The sequence below is a fragment of the Helobdella robusta genome (assembly GCF_000326865.2).
Source record: "Helobdella robusta unplaced genomic scaffold HELROscaffold_80, whole genome shotgun sequence".
Taxonomy (NCBI): domain Eukaryota; kingdom Metazoa; phylum Annelida; class Clitellata; order Rhynchobdellida; family Glossiphoniidae; genus Helobdella; species Helobdella robusta.
Genome location: NW_008705460.1, coordinates 296373 through 307802, shown reverse-complemented (window position 1 = coordinate 307802; position 11430 = coordinate 296373). Strand labels below are relative to the sequence as shown.

General features: G+C 31.4%; 2 protein-coding genes across 2 annotated transcripts; one reads left to right on the top strand and one right to left on the bottom strand.

The window, feature by feature from the left end:
• Positions 1 to 1815: 1815 nt before the first annotated feature.
• Positions 1816 to 2706, top strand: HELRODRAFT_182103 (hypothetical protein; the record flags this gene model as incomplete). The annotated part of the gene is made up of 3 exons (XM_009032405.1): positions 1816 to 2098; positions 2208 to 2279; positions 2531 to 2706. 3 exons carry the CDS (start codon positions 1816 to 1818, stop codon positions 2704 to 2706), a joined length of 531 nt encoding a protein of 176 aa, XP_009030653.1.
• Positions 2707 to 3200: 494 nt separating this feature from the next.
• Positions 3201 to 6461, bottom strand: HELRODRAFT_182102 (hypothetical protein; the record flags this gene model as incomplete). The annotated part of the gene is made up of 4 exons (XM_009032404.1): positions 3201 to 3308; positions 4412 to 4737; positions 5871 to 5945; positions 6299 to 6461. 4 exons carry the CDS (start codon positions 6459 to 6461, stop codon positions 3201 to 3203), a joined length of 672 nt encoding a protein of 223 aa, XP_009030652.1.
• Positions 6462 to 11430: the final 4969 nt, after the last annotated feature.

Below are 11430 nucleotides of genomic sequence, written 5' to 3'. Positions count from 1 at the left end.
GAATGATGTCTTGCATATTTGTCCTTACGGAAAATTTTGTGGTCATCAACAGACTTTAATTTTTGCCATTGTTTGTATGCAGCTTTCTTTTCAGCTATTGCATTTTTTACACTGTTATTCCACCACCAAGTTCATGCTGGCGTTTTGTACCAGTTTTCCCACAAACTGTAGTTGCAGCGTTCATCAAAACGGTTTTGTATGTACTGGATTGCGATTGGTGGTCTAACTGTGTGGCGACAATCTGAATATTGACAATTCAATTTTTTTAATGAATATTGCTTTTCAGCTTTCACGTTTTGATTTTCCGAGGCATTTGTTTAGACTTATGTTTTGACAACCAGGTCTGCCACAAGGAATTCATGTTTTGCGACACATGATTCGCCATTTATCTTCCACACAACTATTTTTTATTTATCTATCACGATCGGCGTGATGACTCAAGGTTACAAGCGCCTGGTCTTGCTATTGCATTGACTGGGTTCGAATACAAAGAGATCTTCGCCTATCACTTGCAATGTGTATGACGCGTGGTTTGCACGCGTATTGATATACGCGGTGTGTGTTTGTCGTTGAAACCTCTGAAGCAAACGCAAAAGAAAGAGACTTTTAACCTCACTAACTCATCATCTAGTCTATTTATTTGCCTTTTTATGCCATTACTTCATTTTTTTGTCAATTTATTTTATTTTTTTTAATTTATTTTATAATTATGTTTTATTTTATTTTTCATGTTTAAACATTTGTCTTTCTCCGTTTTTTTATTAATTTATTTACTTATTTGTTTAATTTCATACTACTGCCTTGCATGCTGTAACAGTTTCTGCGTCTGCCAGATCCTGATTTTTAAAGAATAATTTAAAAAAAAGATCATTCAATCCATAATTATTTACAAAATCAGTTTTTCTTTCTAATCCTAAATCTTCAGCTGTTTTTTCTGCGCTTTCAATATCTAACACATGACGAGTAGCTGATGGAGATTTTGTTGTCGACCGAGGTTGTTGCGTGGAGTGGACAAATATGAAGGTGCATTCTGAAATTTGGAGGGTTCTGAATCTTTTTTTAACTTTTTTCTTTGCTTCTCCATAACAGTACTGGCAATCCCCACGTTCTATTCAATTTTCCTTCATAAACCAATCACTAAAACACATTACGAAATCTGTCAAAGTCGAGGGAACAAATTTTGGAATGTTTGTTTGGAACATAATCTTTAAAAGTTTAGCACGTACCCATCTAGCACACAAATCCGGATTTTATAATATAGGCGTGAAACGATATGTCATTTTTCTCGTCATTTGCTGCGTTTGATTTGTATCCACTTTTACGTCCGTATGCTGAGCATTTATTCACCATTTATATATAATTCCAAACAAAATATTAAATACAATGTAAAATTATTTAAAAGGAAGAAAATTAACGATTTCAGTAAATGACCGATGATCAAATCTCAACAGCATTACAAAACAACGTGCAACACAAATAAACAAAGATAGTTTAAGTAAGGGTTAATTATTTAACGCATTTAACGAAGCGATAGCTTAAATGCCTGAGCTTACTATTCTCAAGTTATGATGTGCGTTGCGTATGTTAGCCCTTTCGTATCTAGAGGCTATTACATCGAGACATCTATGCTGAAACATTATGTAAGTGGATATTATTAATCGGTGAATGATTTGAAGCATAAAGAATTACGATTGTATCGCTTGGACCATCATATTGATGTTACTATTTGGATTATCTTGATTACTTTTAAATTACAGGCATCAAAACCAAGCACTATCATTGAGAAATTTGTTTTTCAAAATGTGCTAACTAGGAATGCGACGGTTCCGAATCCGGATTCTGAGACCACGCGTCAGGAGGCATTCATTATATAGAATTAACCAGAAGGTTAATTTTATAGTTGCAGTTGTAATCTTCTCTAGTCATCTTGGAGACTGTCCATGCCACTGGGTTCAGACGGCTGCAACAACGTTTTGTGGACTGAGGGCTCTCGCAACCTACTTCCAAGTTAAAATTTTCCTGTTTTTGTTTTGCCCGCTAATACCGGGGACAGAAGACATTTTAAAGACCTGCGGCAATGGTTACACAGGTGTCGGAGGTAGATTCAAGATAAAATTGGAAACCCCTAGTTTTTGTGCTATACGCAAACGGTTCTGGAATAATAGTCGCTAAGACTTGAAAAAGGGAATGACAAATCTCTTTGGCAGCTTCTAGGGCGATTAAGCAGCCATATTTAGAACTCACACTGGTTATCTTAAACAAGGAGGGGCCTAGAAAAGGTAGCCTAAAAATTGCTCGTTTTCAATCTTTTCTCAGTTGGGTAACCGCGCTCATTGGGCATTTTCCTTAGCAGTCACAAACAAAATTTGACTCGTGGACCTATTCAATTTGTGCGATTTGTGACCTGGAACGTCAAAACGCTTTTCAACCATATTGTTACGGCGCATCGCTCTTACTGCTCTCGAGCTGAGCAGATATCAAATCGACATTGCTGCATTGACAAACACATTCTTTTGGATGAATTTATTAGGCAATGATCCGCGGAATCATGGTGTTGGTTCTGCTGTCCGTACAAACTCACTCAAAAAAATAACTGAGGTTCCAGTCGGGGTCAGCGAAAAACTCATGTACATTTCACTTGCAAAAAATCGTCACATGATCATCCTAAGTGCTTATGCCCAACTCTTGACGCAAAAAAATTTGTAAAAGATATTTTCTACAAATGCCTTCGTGCAACCATACAAAAAATACATAAAGAGTTTTGTTTCAGTCCGTGGTTGCTTGTCGAAGAAACCTTTTTTTCTGAGGCTGAAGGAAATTTAATGCGCTTTCTGATTAGACATTCTACCAAACCCAAAGCGTGAAATCCCCTTACACTGTGGTTTTCATCTTAGTATGTAGGTTCCCGTCGTCTTACCGAACACTGGATTCGAGCGTTACCACGTACTTAACAGACATTCAATCTTAGTTTGATGCACTTTCAATTCCTTTGAAGATGTGAAACCTCTTCCTCAAACACATTTATGACCCCGCCATTTATGGAGTCTGCGGAGGCAATAGTCAAAATATCGGGTAGGTCACCAGTAGGTAGCTCATCATTCTTCCCCTCCTTTCGGTTGGAGTACTGGACGCATATATCATTGATAGACGAAGCAAGTAGTTTTAGAAAAAATGGGCTGCCAACCCGTTCCCCGTGATCGTCATTCCGACTTGCCATCTGAATTTCCAAAAGTCTCTCCTGATGTCATCCAGTCTTTCCTGATGTCGTTCAGTTTTTCTTGACTATCCCGAGCGTCAATGGCTGTAGCCTTAAAATATGTATATATATATATATATATATAAATATATATATAAAGCAGATAGCTATTTAGAGTTATAGATAACCCATCTTCAGTGCATTATATATAATACATGTAAGATATTTGATAAGATAAGAAAGATATAAACAATCTTACCGTTAAAATTTTGAAAATTGCGTTTTATATTGTTTAATGTTATTAAATTTATTTGATTCGTTTTCTGTTTTAAATAATATATATAAATTAATAATTATTTGTTCTTTCTTATCTTATCAAATATCTTACATGCATTACATTTTCTGACATTAATAAATTAAAAAGAAATATCAAAAAGTTGAACAATGTTGAAAGAAGTGTTGAATTTTTGAAATATATATATAAATAATTATATATATATATATATATATATATATATATATATATATATAGTTTGGCACGAGGTTTTCATTATAACAAATTTGGTTGAATGTTCTTGCCCATTTTGTATTAATTAATTTCTTTTGGGTTTGTTCAATAAGACGCAATTGTTATAACTCAATTTTATTAAACTCGTCAAGCATTTCGAACGGCTGACGACGACGTCGTTTTGATAGTGTATGTCATCATCAGAGCCTACGTTTAAATTATTAAATATGAATTGAATATTTAAAATTATAAAATCAAGAAGATCAAACGAACCAAATTGGGAAAATATAAGCGTAAAATGATTAAGGAAATTAAATTAAAATTAATGTAAAAAGTATACGAAATTTGAGTAAAGGTATTTAACTTGCCAATAAAATAAATTAAATGTTAAGATAACTGATAATAAAATATACAATATACAAAATAAATGAAATGAATTTCAAAAGTTAAATACTGGAAGTGAAGGTAGAAGTACGAATATCGATATTGCAAATTTGGAATGAATATATATATATATATTTCAGAGGCTGGAAAACATGGACTTGTATTAGTTGATAGTAAAATGTTTCTTCTTTTCTTGCGTCTGTTATGAAATTTCCACCATCATTGTTACCTTCTTCAGCAATGTCAGACAAATTTTAAGCGACTGATGTCTCAGCATCTGAATCTCCATCAGCGCATACATCACTGCACACAATACTGATCACCTTTTTTTGGACATCACTCAGTATATTGCCATGCTTTTCAAGAAATTCCAGAACGGCCGGACTATTTTGAATAACACTTTTTTGAAACCTCGCCTGGTCAGCTGACAATTTCTCGAATCTAATGTCACAATTAGTAACTTTCCACAAGTCGTCAGCGAGAAAACAGGGAAATTTGTCTTCGACTTCAGTTTCAAAAATTAACCGATATATACTAAGAAATTCGTCCCACATTATATTCTTGTCAACGTCTTCGGAAAACTCCGGCAGGCTGAGCGATAATGTGCTGGCTTCATGCTGCAAAAACTTTGCACTTTGCACGTCGTCAACTTCAAAAAATTCGCAGAGAAGTTTTCATTTCCTTTTCATTTATCTGCTTTTGAACGTACCAAATATAACACAATAACATATCAATAGCGTATTTTTTATCGCTTTTAACCTCGACAATTATTCCTTCCGCCATTTTCCAAAGATATATATATATATATATATATATATATATATATATATATATATAGAGGATTAAAACTGTCAAAAATGCAATTATTGATGAAAATCACAGCATGTTCGGCGCGTTAGTTAGCTTCCTGTTAAATCACGAATTTAAAAATTTTCAAGATTTTAATTTTTGGAAGCTGGATAACGCAAGAGAGGTAAACAAAATATTATTGTTGGTATCCACTTAAATGCTAATGGAATGAGAAATATGGAATGAAATTTTGCTTTTTAAAATGTGGATAACTATACAACTATTTTTTAAATAAATCTATTTTGTAAATAATCATTCCATACACCTTCATGGAATAACGCAGGAGTTTTAAAATTTTGATAAGATACATTAAAAATTTTAAATATTTTAATACATTCAAAAATAACTAATATTGAAAATTATAAATTTATATTACATAAAAAAAAGATTGTGAACAACATTAACAATATAGTTATTATGACTCACAATAATTAATTAAAAAGACAACGTAATTTGCTGATCTTACGATGAGTGCGCAGTAACTCAAATATGTTCGTAAGTTTAAAATTCGCTGCTGTTTATTTACTGACTATATTTTCAAATACTCTTGAAAACAAAACATAAAATAATTAGAAAATGCTAATTTTAAAATGTTTCACAAAGATACATTCGCATTAAACATTAAAACTTTCAAAATCTATCAAAACAGAATCAGTTCAAACAACCCAAACAGGTAACAACAGTCCTAACAATGTTCAACATTTTTTAACTGTCCCAACAACCATACAGGACTACAACCAATTCATCTTTGGACAAAACCAACTGAAATTTCTGATTGGCTGATAACTACAATCTTCGCATAACATTCAATCGATATTGATATTAAATTCATCAAACTGCGTAAAACTGCGTTGCTGTAGATGACTGAACCTCGATCTGTCCTAGTTTGAATTGAGCCCTTTTTATCCATTTAAATAACATGTCACAGACGACTTGCTGCTCTGATGATTTCACAGAAGGTCTCCAATTTTGACACATTTGTAATCGTACTTGCATATGCCCTGGCAACTGTTAAAAATTGAAAGTTTGAAATATTTCTATAAAATTAATAAATTCATAAAGATTTAAGTACGTTATATCATGTTATAGATATTCTAAAATAGTACGTTAAAAATACTTAAAAATCGGCTAAAAAAGTTTTGTTTCAATAAAAGAAAGTTAAAAAAAAATTACATCTGCATTTATCATTCATCTTTAAATAATTTCAAACTTATAAAATTAGTAGCGAGAGTTTATTTATCCATTATTTATTTCAGTTGATTTACAGAGTATCACGCGGGGAGTATATTCATATACACCATATATTGATATACACTGATATACTTATTCTGTTTTTGACAATTTGGGGTTTGATTTGAAACCCTTTGCAATTTCGTTCAAGCGTTGTTTATGTAAATCTTTTGTTATCTTTCTTATCCTGTCTCTCAACGACCTGAACAAATCCCAACAATTGCTGCCATATCTGTAAATTTGTTTCCATAAGACATGCTTCAGCTTTATTAACAAACGTAGTTCGGGAGTCATATCCTGTATATATATATATATAAATATATATATATATATAATTTGGTTGAATGTTCTTGCCCATTTGTATTAATTAATTTCTTTTGGGTTTGTTCAATAAGACGCAATTGTTGTAACTCAATTTTATTACGTCGTTTCGACAGTGTACGTCATCATCAGAGCCTACGTTTAAATTATTAAATATGAATTGAATATTTAAAATTGTAAAATCAAGAAGAATAAACGAACCAAATTGGAAAAATATAAGCGTAAAATGATTAAGGAAATTAAATTAAAATTAATGTAAAAAGTATACGAAATTTGAGTAAAGGTATTTAACTTGCCAATAAAATAAATTAAATGTTAAGATAATTGATAATAAATATACAATATACAAAATAAGTGATATGAATTTCAAAAGTTAAATACTGGAAGTGAAGGTAGAAGTACGAATATCGATATTGCAAATTAACTAAAACAGTTTCTAATTATAAAAGTTATTGATTTTGAATTTTGGTTTTTTGTCTTTATTTCTCTATTTTTAATCATCCAATAAAAAAAATGATAACAAAAATTTAATTAATTTTTTTTTCGTAGACCCCTAATTGTTCGTAGGCCCTAGGCACAGTTCCTATTGTGCCTACTGGATAAAACGACCCTGCCTGATGACTTATTACGGTAGATGTTCCCTAGTTTTTTAAGACTGATTTATCATCAATAATCAATTCCGACATATCATCCCCTGGAGTCAAAGGAATTTTGAATTCAACATCATCTGTAAACGGCAAATCATCAACATATACAGACAAAAAATACTCCGACAAAATTTCAGCCCTTTCCTTTTCATCAACAACATGTCTGCCTTCATAAATTAAAGGACCAACTTTATCTTTAATACGACCAACACTATTTACCCTTTTCCAGAATAATTTTGGATTTGATTTAAAACTTTTAGCAATCTCATTCAATCCTAGAAAATGCAGCCGTTTAGATAATTGTCTCACTTTATCTCTTGTTGACCTGAACAGCTCTAATGAATTTTTACCATATTTGAAGGTCTGCTTCCAATAAACACGTATCAATTTTATTAATCTAAGCAAATCTAGATTCATTTTAAACGTATTTTCACGACCGGTTGTTTTTAAAGGAACATATCTCCGAGTTTTAAGCAAAAGTAAATCTCTAAAAACAATTCAACGCCCTTCTACAGATGATTCTGAACAAGAGTTTATTAGGTCTTTTAAGATCGTATCTCATTTTGACATAATCACCGATAACATAACAGAATTATTTTTAACTGAAAATGACCGCCTGGTTGGGATGAAAAGTTCAATATAAAGAGTATTATGATCACTACAATCCACTGGAGCCATGTAAATAATATTCTTGAAAATGTCAACATCAGAGACCACCAGATCTAAAATATGAGGCTGTTTTGAACAGCGAGCACTTGTAGTTTCATTGACGTGTTACAACAGATACTTATCAATAAGTAAACCTAAAAACCAGAGTCAATTCTTGATGGCAGTCCGAATGAGCAAAAAAAAATTTTAATCAATCTCTAGAAAATTGAAATCACCAAAGTTTGTCTTCGCAACTTTTTTTGCTAGAATTTTCTGAAAATAGTTCAATTTATTGAAAATAAAATTATCCAAGTTCATCATAAAGATTTTATAAAACTCTTGTTATCCAAATTAATCATGCATGAAAAGACTTATATCTATTTTTCATAAATCATATTCAGTGCAGGTTTGGTTTATATAGTTTAAGACTACAGCAAGATAGCAATATATTAAAAAACAACAATGAAATAATCCTATATTACAGAAATCATATGTCAACGGCACATAAAATAGACAAAGTTGTACTCAAACAAATCATAAAAAGAAATGCTACAAAAAGAATATACTACAATAATTGTAAGATATCACAATAAGTCTTAAAGAACAACTGCACTCCTAAAGACAATTCTACTTTGAAGGGTAATCATGTAATATATGAATTTAAATGCTCTATTGACGACTATGCGGGTGCGCGTCAAAAACATTCGTATATTGGTGTTACGACCACTACACTATCAAGACGTCTCACAACGCATAAACAAATGGTAACCATCAAATCTCACTTGCAATCACTTGCCTTAATACTAACTTCAATAACAATGAAGAACAAAGAAATGACAACAACAAAGATGAAGAATACGGCACCAACTAATAAATTTTGCTAAAGAACTATGCTTTTTTTAAAGAAACTTAATAAACCAAGATGAATTATGAAAAATCGAAATAAGGCCTTATCATGCATGTTGAATTTGAATAACAGTTTCATTAAATTTTCATGATGAACTTGGAAAATTTAATTTTCAACAAATTGAACAATTTCCAAAAAATTTTTATATATATATATATAAAAGAAGTCATAGATGGAGGTTTGTTCAACCTATGAATCCTTACATGAGCTGAAATTTTAATCAGATCACACGTCAGGTCAAAGTGCAGCTTATAATTAGGTCAATGAAATAATCCTATATTACAGAAATCATATGTCAACGGCACATAAAATAGACAAAGTTGTACTCAAACAAATCATAAAAAGAAATGCTACACCAATCAATACTAATAAAATAAAACTCAGAATATACTACAATAATTGTAAGATATCACAATAAGTCTTAAAGAACAACTGCACTCCTAAAGACAATTCTACTTTGAAGGGTAATCATGTAATATATGAATTTAAATGCTCTATTGACGACTATGCGGGTGCGCGTCAAAAACATTCGTATATTGGTGTTACGACCACTACACTATCAAGACGTCTCACAACGCATAAACAATACCAACTGGTGGTCAAACACACCCTAATTCTGCTGTAGGCACAAGACTGTACATTAATAATTTGTCCTTATAAATCCAAAAAATTCTAGTAAAGAAAATTGAAAAGACAAATTTTAAATTGATTAATGCCAATAATTCGGTAAAATTCACACAATACTGCATAAAATATGGTCTCCTTCCAATATATATATAAATTATATATATATATATAAATATATATATATATATATATATATATATATATATATATATATATAAACTTCTTCATATATAGGAATGACCACCACTCAATTTTCTCGTCGACTTACCATGCACAAAAGAGAGGGTGCGATCAAATCTCATATAGAAACAACACATAATACAACATTAACACGTTCAATTCTTGACAATAATACAAATGTTCTTTACAAAAACTCCGATTATTTCACCTTAGACATAGCCGAAGCCATATTAATAGAAATAAAAAATCCAAAATTAAATGCTCAGCTACAAAGTATAACAGTACTTCCGACTCACAAGCAGTTATCTAAACTAATTAATAATTCTCTCACCACCAATAACAACAATAACAACCACGTTACCACCACCACCACCAACAACCATGTTACCACCAACAACAATGTTAACCATGTTAGAGATGCCAACGACCATGACCACAACACCAACAATAATGTTAATAATTGCAGCAACAACACCAATACCTATGATAACAACAACAACATCATCATTGTCAATAACAACAGCAACAATAACAACAGCAACAACAACAGCAGCAGCAACAATAACAACAACAATAGTAATAATAATGATAACAACAATAACAACAGCAAAGACAACTACTACAACAACAATAGTAATAATAATAATGATAATAACAATAACAATGATAATAATATAAACTTGGAAACATGAATATTGTAGTATGATGATATGGCTGATTTTTGTTTTTTATTTGTTGATTTACTTTATGGTCGTTTTTTCAGCAATTTTAAAATTTTAATTTTAATTTATTTTGTTTAATTCTAATAAATATCTATGTAAATAATTTTAAGTTAATTTTATCAATATGTTAAATATATAGTATATAATAATTAATAATAGTATTTTCAAAAATGTTTCGCGCTTAAAATTAAGTTATACAGTATGACGTCATTTGTTTATAAACTATAATTTTCGTTATTATTTAAAAGATTTTGCACTGACGATGATATATTTTATATCGAAAAAGCTTTCTGCAATTATTTATTTTAATAAACATGAACAATAATAATTTTGGTTTTTTACTTAATAAATTAAATATCTATAATAAAATTTTAATTAGAAAACTTGAAAAATTAATGTATAAATATAATAATTGTATTAACGCGGTTTCAATCTTCGTTTTGCGTCCAGAGGCTCGGTTTCCTGAAGTAGGACGTTGTTTTCTTTGCCATCAACTTTTTGCGCCAAATTAGACGATCAGTTGTATCCATTTCATTTAAATTTAGAGCTTTCATGTCTTGCTCAATTGTTTGCGACCAGGACTTATTTGGACGGCCTTTGGGACGTATGCCAGGTACTTCAACATTTGCAAGAGAAGTTATGGCACTGTTTCCACTTCGTTTGACATGACCAAACCACCGCAGACGGTGTTGCCGGCATTCGTCCTTTATATTATCTAAACCAGCACGACGCAGGATTTCGGTAGATTTGATGTGGTCCTTCAGACTAATTCGTTGCATTTTCATGTCGGTTCGTTGAAGTTGTTGTTCCAGTTTGGTTGTCATAGGCCATGTTTCTGCACCATATAACAACACCGGACGTATCACAGATTTATAAAGCCTTGACCGTAGTGGTAGTGGGATGTCACGCCGCATCAATATATAGGCAAGGAGATGCCATTTATTCCAGGCTGCACGTATGCGTGCTCGAACGGTAGCTTCAGCTGTTCCAGTACAATCCAGAACATCCCCTGGATATTGAAACGATGTGACTTTCTCTATTTTAATATTTCTGTATTAACGCGGTTGATTTTCTTAAAAACTGTATCGAATATGGTCTAAATCCTAAGATATATATATATATATATATATATATATATATATATATATATATATATATATATATATATATATATATGCTATCGATGAAGAAAAGGAGACCAAAGAAGATGA